At 37.5% G+C, this 20,443-nt stretch overlaps 1 protein-coding gene and 1 non-coding gene across 2 annotated transcripts in view; both read left to right on the top strand.

Annotated features, from left to right (window-relative positions):
• Window positions 1-11,154, top strand: part of LOC126412067 (DDB1- and CUL4-associated factor 12 homolog) — a 71,284-nt gene extending 60,130 nt beyond the window's left edge. The window contains exons 6-7 of the mRNA XM_050081459.1: window positions 205-356; window positions 7,828-11,154. Of these exons, the coding sequence (XP_049937416.1) occupies window positions 205-356; window positions 7,828-7,983 (308 nt within the window). The 3' untranslated portion in view covers window positions 7,984-11,154. The remainder of the gene's footprint in view (window positions 1-204; window positions 357-7,827) is intronic.
• Window positions 2,377-2,451, top strand: Trnat-ugu (transfer RNA threonine (anticodon UGU)). The gene has a single exon. It is a non-coding gene; the product is annotated as a tRNA-Thr (tRNA).
• Window positions 11,155-20,443: the final 9,289 nt, after the last annotated feature.

The raw sequence follows: 20,443 nt of genomic DNA, 5'->3' as shown, positions 1-20,443 counted from the left end.
ATAGTTTTTGATAAACCTTCATTGTAAGAATGAGTATTAACAAATACAGACCATGAAAATTGTAGAAGATTGAGCAACTTAAGAATGTGTACATGTTTTAAGCCCTTGATTTTTTAGTGTCATTATTTCAGTCTTTGTCTGTCAAAATAATCATTCTTCTTCTTCTTCCCTTGTAATTATTGAAGAAAGAATAATGTTTTACAGGTATTCGATCTGCAAGTTTTCAAGACAACATTCTCACAATAGGAACTGGTGTTGGTATTCTGATGTTTTATGATTTAAGAGCAGGAAAATATCTGGAATCCAACATTAATTCAAGCAGAACAGTCGTGCTGAAAGCGTCGAAAGGTTGGGTGGTAAGTTGCTAAATTTATTTTATACAGAAAATGTAGGTTTGCAAAATACCTCATCCTCTGTGGTAAGTCCTGACCCAGGGTTCTGAGTGGCTTTTCCTAACTCTCGATTTCACCCCTCTTCCTTCACTTTCAACCTTCTGCCTGGAGAAGGAGCCACTGACTCCGAAAGCATGCAAATGTGTGTTTTCTTGCTGCTGCTTGGTGAGTGGATTTTTTACCTATACAGTTACATTATATTTTCAAAAATTGATTATTTTTGTTAAAATAAATGAAGTGACATATTTGATTCACTATGCATGGTGTTAGGGGTATAACTACAAATCTTTTTTATTGGCCACTAAAGGCAGTGCACTAAACAACATTACATCAGCATTTATTTCATTTGCAGACTAATAATTATAGCTCTTAGGAGCAGCATGTTTTTAGGTTGGAGTAGTGCCTCCAAGTACATGTGGCAAGAGCAAACCGTCAGTGATTGTTTTCCCTTGGGCAGCAGATCAGGTGTTGTAGAGTGTTAGCAAAACATTTAGTCTACACTGATAGGAGCAGTCCACTTTGTGGTGCAGCTACGACCATGCAGAAAACATCAGGTAGTAAATTATGTGACGTGTTTATGGGATAACTGTTAGATACAAAGAAGGGGGGGAAAAAAAACAACTGACACACTGAACTGTGTGAATATTAAGGTACCAATGATCACAGTATTTGCACTTATACCCCTGACCCCCACAGTATTTGTTGAGCAATAGAGGAGAGAGTAGTCCTTTCATGTGCCACAAAAACGAATAAACCTCTGCACTTAGTTGTGACTCAACAATTTGATGTTTGTGCACATACATTTGTCAACGGTAATGGGTATTGGTAATTGGGTTATGAGATGCCAAGAGCTATGCAATGTGTCCATGCACAGTGCTTTGATGAAAGGCATAGAAGCAAGAGTTGGTCATAATTTGTCCAGCCTGCCTTTTCACCTTTTCGGACCTTCATTTACTGTAATTTATTGATTGTTTCCCTTCCTTTTCTCACGGTCGGTATGTTTTGTAAGTTTGTTTGTTTACTGATTTCCTGTATTGATTTTAGTGTTTGGATCTTATTTATCATTGCTTGAAGAATGTCAATTACATACGCCTCCTTTGCTTTCGTTATTTGTGTTTATAGTTTTCATACACAACAAAATGGGAGGAAGAAGAAATGGAAACACTGAAAAGACATTGCCATGCCTATGTCTAATATGAAGTAAGAAAACTGTTGGCATTCATCTAGATCTACATGGGTTCTTTGCAAATCACATTTAATTACCTGGGAAAATCCTCCAGTCAAATCAATATTGCAAATTTTCTTTATTGATTACTGGTTTCAGCTCATTGCTGAGTCATCTTCAGAGCAATGTAAAATGTTGCTCAGTGTGTGACACTCATTACACATTGTTATATTTTATATAGCTAAGTTGCCCTAGTTAAATAAAAAATTGTAATTTAACTAGGTCAATTAGCTCTAAAAAATATGATGATGTGTAATGAGTGTCACACACTGAACAGCATTTCAGATTGATCTGAAGACTGCTCAGTAATGAGCTGAAACTGCTAATCAATAAAGAAAATTTGTTATCTTGGCGTAGAACTTTTATCCACACATATAAATGTTGACTGACTGACAACCTCAGCTGCCGACAGGTGTTGTTGATATACCTCGATGTGGACAGCTGAAAATGTGTGCCCCGACCAGGACTCGAACCCGGGATCTCCTGCTTACATGGCAGATGCTCTATCCATCTGAGCCACCGAGGACACAGATGAATAGCGCGACTGCAGGGACTTATCCCTTGCACGCTTCCCGTGAGACTCACATTCCCAACTGTCCACAATTCTACATATGTATTGTACCTTATAGACATTTGCCCACCCACTCATTACTCGCGCATGCTTTGGCGATTCCCGTAAGAGTTTGGGCAACCTGTGCGCGTTCGCACAGACGAAGGTCAATGGCTGGATAAGTCCCTGCAGTCGCGCTATTCATCTGTGTCTACGGTGGCTCAGATGGATAGAGCGTCTGCCATGTAAGCAGGAGATCCCGGGTTCGAGTCCCGGTCGGGGCACACATTTTCAGCTGTCCACATCGACGTATATCAACAACACCTGTCGGCAGCTGAGGTTGTCAGTCAGTCATCATTTATTCCAGGAAAAGCTGCACGGTCATCAACAGTAACTGTTCTTTCGAGAACAAGTTACTGTCTTCGTATATATTTTATCCACACAGTTTTAAATCAACAGATCGTGGATCTCGCCTTTGACAATGTAATAGAATAAGATAAATACAAGTCCTGTATGGTTTTCTATGGAATCTTCTACCACTCCTCCCAAAAAATAGTTGCAAGTTCAGATAACGATGATGGAAATGGATAGCTATCACACACTTCTCTCTCCAAAGTAGACAACAAAGCCTCAATAATATCAAGGTCCGATGACTGTGGTGGCCAAGCAGGTGTGACAATTCATCCTCAAGCTCACAAAACCAGTCCTGGATGATTTGAGCTATGTGAACATGGGTCTTGTCATCTTGGAACACAGTATCGCCATTGGGGAACAAACATTGTTCCATGGGATGGACCTGATTAGCCATAATGTTCACACAACCCTTGGCAATAATGTTACATTTCAGTGTACACATGCGGCCCTTGGAATATGACGATGTGGCTCCCCAAATCATCACCAAATCCCTGCCTTGTTCACTCATGGGCCGTAAACTCAGTTAGAAGTTGGACACAGTGTGCAACAAGACTCATCTGATCAAATTACTTTCTTCCATTGCTCCATTGTTGAGTTTTTGTAGCTTCTGCACCACATTTTCCTTTTATTGACATTGGCATCATTGAGAAGTTTCAGAATTCCACCTCACCATGCAATTCCCTGTTTATGGAGCTTCATTTATGTTGTTTTGGTGCTGACAGGTTTTGCGGGCATTATGTTCAGTTCTGCAATGCCTTTTACATTTGTCATCCTCTAATTTTTTGTAACAGTCCTCTTCAATGACTGTCTTTCATGATTGCTCAATGCACACTTTCATCGATGTTTGGACTTGGTGGATGATGTTTTTCCACTCTTTCCCCTAATTTGAATTCACTTAGCTCTGACAGGCAATTCATGGTCAGATACAACAGTGCAACCTGCAGTCTTCCCTAGCATATGTGTTTATATTCAGGCATGTGTTTTTTGTGGTGTTTGTGTCATTTTGTCCAGCCCTTGAACATGTCTTATGTAAATTGGTAGAGGACAAAGATACCTGTCCAGTTAATGGCAATGTTTTTGAAAGGCCGAAAAAATGGTAATGCACCAAGTTCAAAACTAAATGTAAAGAGACTGACAGATAAAAGTTAATCTTACAGACCCAAAAATCTGAGTGATGCTTATGTGAAGACTGTTTTTAAGAGGCTGCAGGTACAAATTTTAAGTACCTTTACTGCTGTATTACTTATTATTTTCGCTGTATCCATATCAGATTAAAAACCCCATTGTCACTGGAACTTAGATAAATCATCACAAATATAACAGCTTTATTGGTGAAACCAAAAAAAGATCAAAATATGAGATGCTATCCAAAATTTTCTGGACTGGTGCTGCCATCTGTTGAGAACCTTACCTTTGGACTAATGGTCACCATCACCCTCGAAGTAGTTCCCATTCGCACATACACACCCGTCCTAGCGCTTCTGCCACTGGTCAAACGTTTTCTGGAAGTCCTATTCTTTGAGGGTGTTTATCACAGCCAGTGATGCTCCTTGAACCCTCTCTAGAGTGCCTTTCAACTTGATTTACAGTTTTGGGAATAGTGGGAAATCGCAAGGTGCCAAATCTGGCGAGTACGGTGGGTGGGGTACAACCACCGTCCAGCTGTCGTCACTGGTGATAACCCGTGGCAAGGACTGTGACAGGGCGCGTTGCTGTGATGCAGCAGTAAGTTCCCTTGATGCCAAAGTTCGAGCTGTGATCGCCGCACGTTTTCACGGAGCCGTTGCAAAACGTCACAGTAGTACGTGGAATTCACTGTTTGGTTGGGTGGGAAAAATTTTTTTTCTGCACAGTTCCCTTGGTATCAAAGAAAATGATGATCATGCTCTTCACATGGCTCTTCAGCTATTTGCTTTTTTGGGTCTTGGAGAGCCCTGGCTCTTCCACTGAGATGATTGTTGCTTTGTCTCTGGGTCATAACCATAAATCCAGCTCTCGTCACTGGTGGTAACTTGTGACAAGACGGTTGAATCATCAGATGCGGTCTGACGAAGGTCCGTGCACACTTCAACACGCTGTGCCTTCTGATCTGCAGTCAAGATCCTTGGCACAAATTTTGCAGCGACATGATGCATGCCCAATTTATCAGTCAATATTCATTGACGTGTCCCATAACCAATACCCACTTCATCTGCAAGGTCTTGAATGGTTCGATGTCGATCTGCATGAACCAATTATTGAAGTTTGGCAACAATGTCTGGTGTTGTGTGGCTAATGGGTCTTCCAGTGTGAGCATCATCTTCGACATCTGTACGGCCAGCCCTGAATCGAGCATGCCACCCAAACACACGCGTAAGGCTCATGCTCTGTCCCTCAAACACTTATTGAATCATTGCAAGGGTCTCCATAGCACTTTTCCCAAGATTCACACAGACTTTGATACACATGTGCTGTTCGCAGATGCATCTTAAAATATCCACACACCAAACGCAGAGTATTATGGAAATCACTGTGGACACGCAACACATCCTCCCAGCTGAATTCCTCTCTGCACACTTACTCATCAGATATGCAGCTTTCACCACCCAATGGTGCAAAGAACTCCTACTTTCCAGATGGCAGCACCAGTCCCGAAAATTTTGGATTCCACCTTCTATACATCATTGCATATGTGCAACTAGACACACTGTTTTTAGTTTTTTAGAACTGTTATAAATATTGCATTTTGTTATTAAAATGGAATCAAGCGATAAATGACAAGCTTTGGAAGTCAGCAGAAGCTGAGTGCTGCTGTGTTCCATATAACACTACTCTCCAATGTCGCAAACACTGAAATATGAGGTGTGTTTACTTCAGTTGTGTTGCTGTTGTTGTTATGGTCTTCAGTCCGCAGATTGACTTGACAGAACTCTTCATGCCAGTCTTATCTTGTGCAAGTTGCTCTATCCCTTCATAAGCACTGCAGCCTATAGCAACTTGATTTTTTTTTTTTTTTTTTTTACTTTAGTAAAATCTTGGTCTCCCTTTATAATTTTTATCTTGTCTTCCTACCACACTTCTTTGTGTTACCTATTTTACTATTCCACGATGCCTTAGCTATTGCCACCATGGTCACTTTTCTGAAAATATTGTCAAAGGTGATTAAATTTAGGTCTTTCAGGTTTATCGGTGGACACACATAGTTGCCAAACAGTGAAATGAACGCGTTATATTTTTATCAAGTTAATCTTACTGAAGAGTGAAAGCAGAGATGTCCCTATTCAGGACTCTCATATGTTTATATTATGTGAATACATTGTGCAATTCACAACAGCCATCTCTCTGAACTGATCATGTAAGATCTTTGTAAAATTACAAGGAGACAGATTGGCGAGCCATCACTTTTCTTCAGGAGATGAACTTCCAATACCTCCCCCCCCCCCCCTCCTCCCCATACACACGCTAACATACAAATATTAGGGAAAAAACTGTTACTAGCTTTTGGAACAATTATTCCCTTTCTTAGGGAGGAAATAGGGGCAGTTTGGCCTCACAGTGAGTGGGACCCACATGTTATGGATTCTGGAATTTCATGTCCTGAAGGTAAGTATGGACCAGACTTTCTACCTCCTCGTAATTTTACAGTTTTCTCAAGTCAATTCCTGTGATGCAATTTAAGATCTTCGTAGCACTTTAACTTTGACTAGTATATGTAAAAACATTTGAAGTGCTAATGATGTCCATGATACTTTTTTGTTCACTTTGTGTATATTTGCAGCAAGGGATGGTAATTCCCAAATGTTTTCATCAGCCTACCATTCTGGCTTACAAAACTGAATCTTGGTCTGTGAACAATTACTGTGAACATTCCACAAAGATTGGTAAATGTCACTATGAAGTTCTAGTACAGTTTTTAAATAATAACTTTTAAATGTTTGAAAATTTGTCATGCTACATTTGTAACTACATTGGACTTGAGGCTGCGACTCACATTGTCACACTACTGCACTACGATTACTAACACTTGTAAAGTTGTATTTTAGTTCACAATAAATTTCCTTTTATTACTTGCAAAAAGGTACTCAGCAGAGAAAATTATACAAACAGTTCAAGATAACCTTCTCCTTTAGCAGCAAGGGAAGCAGGTATCATTCTGCTGGACACCAGGGTAGCTGAGAATCTGAGGAAACTAGCAAGCATACCAAGCAGCCAAGGAGGTGTGAGGGGAACATGATGTGACACTATATATTATTCCACAGCAAGCTGTCATTTTGCTGTTGAGTCAGACTCCCAAGCAACTGTGGATAGATGGGTGGCTCGAACTGAGGACAATAAACTGCGGTTGATGAAGTCAACTGTCTGGCTGTGGCATACCTCAAACTGGCCACTCTGATGGGATGAAATAACCCTGACCCACCTCCGAATAGGCACTGTCCCCTAATACATGGCTTCATATTCTTACAAAGCATCTCCCTAGTCTGTGGTACCTGTGGTGCAAAAATCGCTTTACACAGTTTTAATTGGGGGCATTTTATATTGCGATGTGATCACAGAAGCAAATATAGGCCTTTATTTTAGCTGATAATGTAACGATGTTTTCGTGTTATGTCTGGACTTCAGCCCGGGGTTTTAGGCTGGAGATTTTAGTTTATTGCAGAGGGACCGGCTTATTTTTCGTTTTCCAGTGATCACCCAGTCACAGCTATCTTATGTGTTATTTTAATGCTTTTCACTGCTTACTCCTTTTTCAGTGGTATATTAATGTGTGTCAGAACAGTTTTGGAGTAGCTGGTGTTGTACATAATACAACTTCTGGTAAACTGATAAATTTAGCAATTATAATTGTTCTTGAAGCAGATTTTAGCTCTTTTTTCCATTATGACACAGATGAATCTTTCTACACCCAACAGCTCAATGTAGTATCCAAAAACTAGAACACAGCACTGTATAATCATGTGAAGATACACAAAAATTGTAGAGGAAGTTGCATAAACTGTTGTAGAATATGTGGGACATAATACCTATTATCAGCTTTGTGATTATATGTAAACATGGTAAGAACAGGAGGGAAGCGCATTGGAGGACTTCTGCTCTGCTAGTATGTGGGGATGTGAAATGATCTGTACAGAAAAAATATTTCAGTAGTAATAGCTGTTCTTGGAATTGCAGTTTCTAGTAACTGTAAATTTTCATGAAAACATTGTTTCATGTTAAACTGCAAATTATGATGTTGTAACCAACTGTTAATAATTATTTTCTACTCTCAGTTTCCAGATGACGAGTACGTAGATGGTTTTCAAAATATCAAGTACACTCCAGCAATATATACCCATTGCTATGATCCATCAGGGACACGACTTTTCACAGCAGGTGGTCCATTACCAGCAAATCTAGATGGAAACTATGCTGGATTGTGGCAGTGATGTTTGGCTATTGTAGGTTATTGTTCATAAATGAGACTTTGAAGGAAATTAATTGACACAAGTGTACTGCAACATGTGAAGTGTGTAAAGTGCACTTGCATTGACTGTTCTCCGCAGTTCCTGAAATAAATATGCAAGAAATTGGCACTGATAAACTGAAATTTACCAAAGATGAGTTTCATTTATTTTTGTGGAGATACAATCTGTGGAGCTATAGATATCTGCATGTGCATCTTTTGTTCTTTTACTTCAGCTCAGAATTTTTTAATATTTATTTGTGTTGTAAAAGTATTTCCTTTTAATTTTGGAATTCTGTTGTCGCAATACTTTTGTATTGAAAGAGTGTTGTTTTATTTATGGTGTATCATTTACAATTTTGTTATCTTAAAATTGAAATGTTTACAGCTTCATAGACTGATTAATAATGGAAGGAAAAGAGAGTAACATTGTTGTGGGTTGTATAGCTGATCATAATGACACAAGAAGTAGTAATGATTTTTAGTCAGTAGTGGTTTCAGGATAGGGGCAACCAAATTGAAAAATGATAGTGTATTGAAAAGAGAACTTTATCATAGGTCTATCTTTCATCTGCTATTCTGCCATGTTTTTATTCTCAGCGATGAAATGTTTTCCCTTGATTGTTTCCATTTTCCTACCAATCTGTTCACTTTATTGTTTGCAGTTGGTATATAATTATCGTATGCCATGTTATTTTGTGAAATAATAACACTCCATATGAGAGCAGATAGTTAACTTTCCAGTAAGTATTCCATAAGCCCTGAGGGGAAAAACGAAAACTCATTTGTCAACAGAAAAAGATATGCTGTTAGCTCACTGATAAGCTGAGGTTGGCACAATTATATTGTACTTTAAGTAGACATACTTGAAGTTAAATTTATTATTCTGACGATATCCACAAATTGTGGTTATTTAATTGTGATTATTTCTTCTAAAATAGATGACATTGTTGTGCTGCATCCTACATAAAGATCTTCAACAATTCTAAAAAAAACTCATATTGCTGCTTGTCTAACAGAATTTTTAAATCAGTTTGACTGTTTAACAGTTATTTATTTAAAAAGTGATCATATACTGAATTGCATGTTTAAAAATTTTTTTTTCGCTATTCTCTCATACTGTACTGTAGCAAGTTACGGAGTGGTTTTCAATAATAGAGTAGATCAGTTTAAGTTGTTTAATATAAGAAACAGTATTGTACTGTATTTTTATTACTAATGTGGAAGTAAAATTAATCCCCAAGTTACAAACATTCTGGTGTATTCGGAATAAGACTTGTTGAATGATAAGACAGAATCATTTTGTACAAGAGAAAACCCAGTTTTCTTTGTATGATTTAAGCTTCGATATGTGGAAAAAAGTGATGGCATGACAAGAAAAAAGTACTTTTAAATAATTTACATATTTATATTATGCTCAGTGTTTCATAAACCACCATATGCTGGGTTAGTGCCATATTTCAGCAGCAGAGGAACAACAGCTATTAGTACATTCTGTTGTAGATTCTGACAGTGGCAAGTACCTACAAATATAACTATCTATTATCAGTATCACTTCAAAAGAAACGAACTTTTGTGAATAGCAAAGATGTAGATGATACCTTTTCACATATTTATTAGTGCCATCTTTTAAGTTTACATACAGCATTATTATGGGAAGGTACATCTGCAACATTTAATGCAATCTCTTTTTACTATCTTTCTTTGGAAAACACAACAGTATGTCTGTAAAAGACTAAAGAGAAGTTTACTCTTTTAACCAGAAGAACCATCAGACACATTACAATTTCAATCAGTGAACATTGACTAGAATGTGTCAAGTTGGTCTGAGTTAGGGGGTGTAGTGGATAAAGTACCAAAATCAAATTTGAGAGGAGCAGAGTTAAAATTCTCACCCAGATGTAGGTTTTTCATGATTTTTCTAAATCTGTTAAGTCAAATGCTGAGTGTGTTCGTGTTAGGACATGGCAGATTTTCTTATTGTCTGAGCTTGAGCTCCAGATAATGACCTAGTCATCAGTGAGGCATTAATCCCTATCTCCCTTCTTTCCTCTTTTTACCCTTACACATTAAGATTTTCGGTAAATGCTAAAATTGACAGGCATAATACGTGTCATGTAACAGATTGAAGTTGTTTTTTAAGAATTTGTTATTGCAAAGTATTTCAGATCCATTTATAATTTCTTTGAAGATTTTCTGTTGTGAATCAAGAAGATGGGATGCCAAAAATTAAAGCATCTGGAAGGTTCTTTTAGCTTGCTGTCTATACAATCACTGTAAGAAATAGGTCTCTGAAATTGCAAATGCAAAACTTATAAACCTTGGCCCTATTAGGTCAAATATTGAACTGGTAAGAGCAGTGCAAACGAAACAGGTATTATCCACTACTAAATGTATATATACAAAGTACAAAAGAGAACGGAAGAGTACTACAGTTTTGTTTTTTAAAATAATGTTTACTAAACTTTGTTTGTGGAAACGATTGTATGTTAGATTAATTTATTTTTTGTAAGATCACTTCACATTCATGAAGTCTAACTCCATGGAGTTTTGTAATGTATGTTTGAAGAGTGATTTAATTCTACTGTTGTTTAAATTGTGGGAATTTATTGTTCAGTCACAGAAGACTTTTTCACAATTCATCAGAGAAATTAATTAAAAGGGAACCAGTTAATATTTTTATGATTACTTCACTCATTTTTATATAAATCATTTTCGAATTACGTTACTTGTATTTAGTAATTTTGATCCAGTAGGAGAGGTTTGTATTTCAATTTTAATATTATAGCTTACAATGCCTTTCATGTGTAATCACTTTTGTGCACAATTCCTTTCACATCACTGTAATAGCTGGCATTCATATTTGTCGTGGTACTAAATATATGTGAATGAAGAACTGTACTTTATTTTCACAGTCTGCTATTCATACTTACTTCGTAAAGAGCTGTCATAGTGTAGTGTCATATTAATAATCCTTACACATAGTAAAAAAAAAAGTTTAAAATGTTATGTAGAAATTGCAAATAACATAAACCTATGCCAGGAATACAGTGGCACCTTGTGACATTCAAATTAGTGTAAACATTTTTGTTGATTATACTTTATGTGTATCCCTGTAAGAATGGAAAGTATAGACAATAATGTTGTGCCATTTTTTTATCTGTATTCTGTTACAAGCTATAAACAGTCTCTTTCTCTCTAAATCTTTTTTTAAAAATTAGTACACATGTTTTATTAGGGAAATATAAGTAATTGGGGAAACCGGCTCACATGGAATAACTAAATAATAAAAACTGTGGCAAACTTGATAGTTACAGTATGTCCACAATGAGTATTCAGTAATTGTTCAACATATATGTATATCTATTACCAGTTATATTTCCTGAACAAATATTGTAAGTTGGGTTCATTTAAACAAGTGCAAAGGAGCATTTATATATGTTCAGTTACATATTAAATAATAATAATAGTAGTAAGTAGATATACTTCATATCAATCTTCAGAATGCATTTTTAAGACAATATTAATTTCATTATTGTATAGATGCCCCTTCCTTGACTCAGTCCACTTAAATTTCACTGGCAGATGCAGTAATTTTTCCATTGCTAGTGTTATGTGACTTAACATCAAGGTAAGACTATTACATGATTCTGGCAGACCACACACTCTGTCTATATTGGGGTGGGTTCTTCATCATAATAGCAGAATTCAGGCACTGAAATTAAGCAATAATCAAGGAATGTAGTGAAAAGGAGTATGATTAGTGTAAAATCAGCACTCTCTGATGTACCAGTAAAAAGAAAATTAAGACTATTTTTACTATGGAAAGGAACATTCTTTCTTCAGACTCATTTGTTCCTATGAAATTTTCTCATTTATTACTAATCCATGCAAAATACGTGCTCTACTTTTGTAACATCTCTCAGTAATTGTGGTGTCATTGTAGCTAATTTATTATGTATACATTTCAAAAGTTTGATTAATAGAGCCATCACATTTCTGTAAATTCTACATGCCTCATGCTAGTTTTTGTATAAACTTGTAAACACATTCTAGCAAGTGTTTCTCATTGGCAAAAAATGGTTCAAATGGCTCTGAGCACTATGGGACTTAACATCTGTGGTCATCAGTCCCCTAGAACTTAGAACTACTTAAACCTAACTAACCTAAGGACATCACACACATCCATGCCCGAGGCAGGATTCGAACCTGCGACCGTAGCAGTCGCGCGGTTCCGGACTGCGCGCATAGAACCGCTAGACCACCGCGGCCGGCGTTTCTCATTGGCCCTCTCTTAAAGACAATGTAAGAAAACTGATGATGTGTACATCATATGGAATGGAACGTGTGTGCAAGGTGGTGCAAGAAAAATGCTTGTTTTTGCAATAGGGTTCAACGAAATCAGTTATTAGGTGTGTTCATTTTTGTAGTGATGATTGAGTGGAATAATACATTTTTGCTGTTGATAAGCAAAAATAATGCTTCTGTTGTTACCGCTGTCACCTAAAAACCACAATCGGGCCTAAATCTGAAAGCTGAATCATCTATACAACAGGTAGCAGTGAAGCATATTTATTACAAACACCAACATACAATCAGAAAAGAACTGACCTGAATGGAAAATGTAGCTATTTATACAAACATAAAATATTTTGGAATATACAAACATAAGATATTTCAAGAAACGTCCAGAAATGATAAATAGTAAATAACTGCCGGTGGTCAGGTTTGAACTGTGGACTCGCAACAAGTCAGCTAGTGTTGCCAACCGCTGTGCTACTGTGCATGCTCCACAGCTTGTGGCACTATTGTATCATTAGAAAATAAATAGACTGGTACTCTTTGAGTAGAAGACCTGCTGTATAGTAGACAGACAGGCATGTAAAAAATAAATTAATTAATAAGACATCACTCTCTTATGTTGTATGCTCCCCTAATTGCCGATATGTGATTGACATTTAATTAGTTAGTATTTGTTTGACATTTAATTATAACAGATTGTACCAAGTATGGTACATTTTTGATAGATCTTGAATGTGCAGTTGCCTTGAAACAGCAGTCTTTCATATAAAAATTCTTTAATCACCTATAAGACTTTTCCTGTCCTTTCATACAACAGATCATACCAATAATGACGCACATCTTTGACAGATCATCAATGTTCTGAGCTTTGAAACAGCATAGGTTAAATGGACATAAGTTACAATATAAAGCCCACCAAATACAGGCTACAGTTGATCAGGTCAAAATCCAATAGGGTATCTCTCAAGTTCCGCTTGTGACACAGGATGACCACGCTGAAGGAACTAAGCCTTTGGGAGGCCCATAAGACCTTTACTCTGTAGAAGCCATGTCCCCAGCACTCTGCTATATAGAGCTTAACCAGCTACTACCTGTTCAAAAAATAAGCCTCTATCAACAATTCAAGAATGTTGACTGTCTTTATGTCCTTATAATATAAATTCTTTAATCTTTTTATTGAGACCTGTATTTTTAATATATATTGAGGGGCAGCTCTACCTCAGATTCTTTAACTATGAGATGTGCCTTGCAGTGCTGACTGAAGTGGATGGTGGGGAGACAGCAAAAAGTGGGTGTGTAACATGTAGGAATGCGCAGTGGTGGCAGGCACTTACACTAAGGTTAGTGAACAACTAGGAGAAATGTCCAAAAATAGTATAGAGAAAAGGTGGAGGGTCCAGAGTAAAGAGAGGTAAGGCAAAGATGATACGTGTGCGTAATACGGGGTTGAGTGGAAAGTATCAGGTAAAGTTAGAACTGATAAGAACTTCAGCAACAGTGTGCAGGACTGCTTATTGTTGCTGATGTGCTGTCTAGTGGTGACCTCTTGTATGGGAGTGACATTTTTTGTAAAATGAGTGGCAACTTCCCTGCAAACAAACATTCCCATTGCAGCTGTCAGTAGGGTTGAAGGTCTGGAGACACTAATCCCCAAAAACAGATAACCTGCTACACCCTTCCAAACCTTGTACTTTGGCTGACTAGTCATAAAGCAGCATCCCCTGTGTTGCACATATCGTGCAATTGTAGAACAACCTTGAACCATACCAATATACTCCTTCAGCGCTTCAGTCACCTCTCGTCATGCCGTGAAGTGATGGATATCCTTGCTACTATCCTTCCACCCCTCTCAAAGTGGTACTTTGTCTGGCACACAACTTATTTAATACTTTTGTCCATTCCTATGGCCCTTCTGCTCCAAACCACTTGTACCATGAATAATGTGCTAGAACTATTTAAATCTATGAACCACCATGTATTCCAGCTGTGTCACCTGTATTTCCTATTCTATGAGAGGCAAGAGTACCTGTAAAGTAGCTGTGTCTTCTACATTTGCTGCAACCAATTTACAGCTTATGTGTAGTTATTACCACAAATAAATTAATTACCCAGATGAGTGGTCACTGACAAAATGTGACAGGCAGATAACTACACCATCTATGGATGTAGCATGTAGCTAGGCATATTGTGATTCACATCAATGACTGCATCATGGCCTGTATCATCATAACCTACCCCACTCCCCCTACCCAACTGCCTAAACTTTTCTGAATTGTGCTAGCAGTAACTCTCCCTGCAAGATATATTTTATACATGAAAACACACTGGCTCTGCCAGTCAGGATCATCCACCAGGTCATACCCCCCCCCCCCTTTCTACCTCCTTACTTCTCTCATTCCTCCATTTCCTTTCTACTCCCAACCCCAAAACTACATTTACATCCTCATTTCCATACATCTTTCTCTTAGTCCAAAGGCATCATTTTATGCATGTACTGTTTTCTTGTCCTGCTAATGTCCCCATCCCCTTCAATACCTTGGTCCTGCTTCCCTTCATAGCTGGCAAACACATATCCTGCACACGCACACATACATGTTCCAAAACAGGTATGATATGTCCAAATACCCTCCCTTACTGCTGTTCGTCTCTCCACCCCAGCCAAGACCAGTTCTTGCCTCATTTGGCTTATAGTGTGCAGAGACAAGAGTGACTTTTACAAAATACAGTTGTCAGTCTCTTGGTATCCAACATTCTGCACCATTGATCATATCCTTGTAGAAAATCATTTGCATATTCCAGTGATCATTTTTATGATCTGTTGCTGTGGCATGGTTGTCAATGGATTTGCAAAGAATTTTCTTCCCTTTGACTATGGCTATTCTAACAGTTCATGTTGATTGTGATTCCAGCAGGATGGAACCACCATCCTTTTGGTAGGCTAGCAGAATGCCATAGGTGAAATGAAGTTATGGGGTCAATGTTGGTTTTACTGTTAAGTGCTATGTTAGTGATCTACATGACCCGTACTGTAGACAGGATCATTTTCCATTCACTTTGCCAGACTGTGTTAGTGCCCAGTAGTTTTCTGTACTTCTGCCTGTTTTCAGCTTGTATTGCCACTGTAACGTTTTACCTGAAGAACCTTGTAGAATTTATTCTTCATTTCTGAGTTAACATATGAAACTCCCAAATCTTATATAGATATTTATGTTTTCTCCTGTCAAGTATACAAGGTGTACAGAAATTCCAGTTACAAACTTCTAGGATTCATACAGGGGACTGGTACACATAACATTATGAATGTGAACCCATCTATTGAAACATATAATTTCTGTTCTACAACTATTTCAAATTGGGTATTTAATTCAGCTACTTCTGCTGAGAAAAGAGCAATGTCTTGGATTTGCATGTTATGATATGGAGCAGGCCAGACAAGATGAAGGGTACTGGGTCAGACGGTCACCTGTTGATGCATGGTGTTTGTATGTATGGTGGGTGTTTGTTGCATAGCAACTGGTTTGTTTATTCTGTATAATGTTTATGAGGTTCAACAATGTCTACTCTTCATCTGATGTCACTCAGATTTGCACCTTCAATAATCATTCATAAGTACATGTTTGCCAAATACACAGAAATGACCTTCATGTATAGCAGAGTTCAAGATAACAAAAGATCTGCTTTTCAACTGTGTAAGAGTAGTCTGCACCATGCAAATCCATTGCAAAAACTTTTTGCCAAACATATACAATGGGTCTGAGAAACATACCTTCCTTGTGTTCCAAGGAAATGCAGCACTCCTGAAAGTGAAGAGAACTCATCAACAAGAAAAAGAACAATTGTGCTTGCTACAGGTGTTAAGTGTCAGCACTGTCTGAGAAGTTCTGCGTGAGCAGCAACCATATCTCTACCACCTAAAAAGGGTATAGGCTGTGGGTCATGCCAATTATGCACCACACACTGTATTCTACATTTGGTTTTTGCAGCACTGCATAAAGTGATAAATGGACAAACTTCTTTATTTTTCCCCTTGGAATTGGTAATTAATTGAGTTTGACTATTAGAAACTTAATATGCTGAATCATGCCTAACTAAATGCCTTAAATGGAAGTGGCTGAGTTAAACTTATGATTTGAAATGGCTGTAGAATGGACATGGTATGTTCCAAATATATGTTAGTATTCAGAATATTGTGTACTCATTGTCAGACCCCTTAGTAAGTTCTAGACATTTTTACTGGAATTTCCGGACACACATATTTCTCTGTTGGTTATAGATGCATTAGTAATACGTGCACTATATTTTTGTTAAAGGTAACACTGTGTTCAATGTAAGGAAGTCCTAATTGATGGTACTGTCTTTCAAAAAATGTGTGTGAATTCCTAAGGGACCAAACTGTGTCCTGTCTTTATAAGAACATTTGTGTGTATCTTGTAACAGAGTTATGTAAATATGGAATGCAATAGTGTCAGATTATTTGAAAAAAATGTATCATAAATTAACACCTTGTCAGGTTGGCTTTGTTAACAGGGACTTTAAAGCACTCCAAGTGTCATAATTTCAAATAGGTTTGTAATGTGTGAGTTTGGCAGTTGAACCACTGGGGACAAATGCCCCAAGAGTCTTAATGTTAACTATAGCTATGTGTACTTCTAGCTGCGTACAATTAGTTAATAAATATTGGTGCTCCAAAAGACGGGAGGGAACATACAACAATTCTGATCCTCCCCCCGGTAGAAAAGAAAAAGAAAAGAAAAAAGTGTGACAGGAATAGTTATCATACTCTAAAATTAATTAAGCACACTAAAAGCATGCAGCAACAAATCTGGTAGGTTGGCATATGTTGGAAGTGGTGAATTGGAGGGGTATTCAGAAAGTGAAAGTGGCAGTCATTCTTTAAATATAAAGGGCAGTAATGATAGTAACTTTCAGACACAATTCAAAAGTAAAAAGGGAGAAAACTGATTCTGTAGCAGGGATTCTTTCAGTGTCAAAGTAAAAGGAGAGCCTTCATTTGGTTGATGACTAGCGAGTCTGTAGATTAACAATCTACGAAAAAGACAGATTTGTATTTACCATAAAGAATGCTAAGTTGCAGACAGGCACAATTATAAGACACACATAAGCTTTCGGCCTCAGCCTTCATCAGAAAAGTGATACACACACACACCATTTATTTACACAAGGAAGCACACCTCACACACATGACTACCAATTCCAGCAGCTCTGGCCAGAATGTATTTTGGCCTGAGCTGCCCTATTTGGCCGACATTGTGCTTTTGAGATGTGCTTTTTGTACGAATGAATGGTGTGTGTTTCTCTTTTTTGATGAAGGCTAAAGCCGAAAGCTTATGTGTAAGTGCCTGTTAATTTTACCTGTATGCAAGTGAGTGTGTTACATTTACAGTAAGTAACAACCTACCTTTTCTTACCATGTTGATATTCCAATTGGAGTTTCCATTGTTTGATTCAACCTGTAGATTTCTTTTATCTTGTGAGAGAAACAGATTTCTACACTAAGTTGTAATTCAATCTATGGATAGGAACCAGTAAAAGAGACTGTCATTCCTCAACATGTTTGTCCGTAACAAGATACTTATTCACTAAAATAGTCTTTACAATTAATCTATAGGCCATAGTTATAGTAGTATTTACTTCATGAAAGAGTTACATTGCTAGCTACCTTAAAACATCACCCTGCACTCATCTAGACCTCTAGTGCCACAGCCATATTCTTCAGTAAATAGTGAAGTTGCAACTTATAATTTACTCACTGGTGGCTTAACAAACTGGTTTTTTAAAATACATTTTGTCAAACTTGGTCAAAGTTGACAATATAAAAAGTTGCATTGAAAACTTTCGCCAGATGTTGCTAACAAATATGTTCAAATAATGCCATCTGAGGCATAAGAATAATGAGAGCAGCCTACCTTTAATGACTTTGTCAGAATGTTATGATAAGCTTCTGTACTATCAAGAATTTAGGATGTATTGGGGCTTGGGGTGTGGACTAGTCGTAAATCAGAATATGGCTGTTATATCTTTGATTCATGACATTTCTTGAAATTTAGTACAGATGTAATGATAAATGTGTTGTGGTTCACAATTCCACATACATTCCATATAAACAAATTGGAGAACAACACAGAATTTCAGCCTAACAGGGTTTAAATTGTGTAGACTGGAGACCAAGAACTAACGCAAAATGCTTACTGCATGCCACATCAGAAGATTAGCCATCTGTAACAGATCACACCATGTTTTTAAAAAAGGACTAGGATCATTGGTTGATGATTCATGTACATTCAGAGCTCTCATAAAGATAAGTGGGTAATTGAGCAATAACAGTTAATTAAGGCAATATTATATCATAAATAAGTAAATCAGTACTTACTGTAAGTTGGCAATTGAAGGTTTCACATTTATTCATGTATTTTTCAGAAAAATAAAACGTTTCTTAGGTGCGAATTTTGGACTGGGTTTTGTTTACCTTATCATATTAAGTCACATGATATTGAAATAAATTACAGTTTGTGTTGTTTAATGTATTCTTATATGCTATCCATTTGATTCTGTAGTAAGTAGCCAAAGTGAAAAGTTCAGAAATAAGTGAAAAGTTCATATAGTGTAGACTCAGTTCTTTGTTTACTTTTGTTTTGTCACATAAACAAGACAGATTTAATCATTTCTATTTCTCTGGAAGTTTTGAATATTAATTGAGTAGTCTACGAAGTTATTCTTGTTTGATTTAGACTAAAGTTAAAATTTGTTTGCTATGAGTGAAAAATATATGACTTGCCACAGGATTGTTAGTTCCGGGATGTTGTGCCAGGGAGTTGCAATTGCTTTCATGTAGGTGGCTGTAGCAGTGTGGGAATAAGGGGAAATAAACAAGGCTCATTGGTTGTGTAGTATTTGCTACAGAGATAGGAACAAAAGGAACTACATTAGGCAAAGCAAGATCAGGAAACATTGAGGGGGGAGAAGGAAAAAGGGAGGTGGGAAGTGACAACAGGTTACAGGAGAAGTAGGAATAGGACTTTCTCAGGCAGTTTTGTTGTTAATGTAGAAAACAGGTTTGATCTATTGTCGCAGTTGGAAACTGATGGGCCACAAGTAAATGTAGGAGTAGACAGGACACAACAAACTTTCAATAACTGTTTGAGAAGTATGAAACAGAAAAAGTTGTGAAGAAGTTTTGTTGTTAGATAGTTCCGTGCTAGAGGTATGGGCCAACTGTTGCAGGATGAACTAGGGTCAGGTTACCAGGTCACAAGATTTTTAAACTTAGAGCAAGTCTGGGTCAGGTAATCCAAGATGTAGGTTCACTTTGTGAAGACTTCACAAAGAAAGACACCATGGTAATCGTGGGTGGAGTGTGCAACAGTATAGACAAGGATGTTAATTATTCAATTGAAGGTGATCTGGAAATGATAGCATCAGCAGTGGGACATACTGGTGTTTGGCTTGTATCTGTTCTGAGACATCATGACCAGCCTCATTTAAACTCGTCTGATAGGAGAGTTAGTTTTGAGGTGGAACGGCTGCTTGGATAAGGTATGGGGTCTCAAATCGGTGTAGTTCCTCTTGACTCTATCAAGAAGTGGGACTATTCTAGGCATGGTCTTCACCTCAATAGGAAAGGGAAGGAAAACTGTCTGGGCCAGTAGCAAATAATTGAAGAGGGGGGGGGGGGGGGGGGGGCATTATCACAAATGGTGAAGTACCAGTGGTTACAAGTGTCAGAATAGCAATTTTTATACGGTAGGTAGGGCAGGAACAAAGAATGGTGATAGACAGGTTGAAAATGACATTTATACTCATAAAACAGGCAGCCAGAAAGTAAATTTTAATGCACACAAATCATGTAAACAGCTCGTGATTGGAACTGGATATATTCAAAAACTGACAGAAAAAATAGGTTCTTCCAGTTGTAATTCAGCCTGTGCACAAAATCATTTATTCTTATTACATCAGAATATCTGAGGGCTGAGGGGTAAGCTTAATGGGTTGCTTATTTGTGTTGAAGAAATAGAGTTGAGCAAATCAGTTGATATAATCTGTCTCTCTGAACATAATGTGACCCCTACATTTGTCAGAAACTGTTTTAATTTCAAGATTATTGATATTAATAAATTTTCCTC

This window comes from Schistocerca serialis, chromosome 7, assembly GCF_023864345.2.
Source record: "Schistocerca serialis cubense isolate TAMUIC-IGC-003099 chromosome 7, iqSchSeri2.2, whole genome shotgun sequence".
In the NCBI taxonomy this organism is placed as follows: Eukaryota; Metazoa; Arthropoda; class Insecta; order Orthoptera; family Acrididae; genus Schistocerca; species Schistocerca serialis.
The sequence above is the reverse complement of the archived record's forward strand: the minus strand, read 5'-3'. Positions and strand labels throughout refer to the sequence as shown.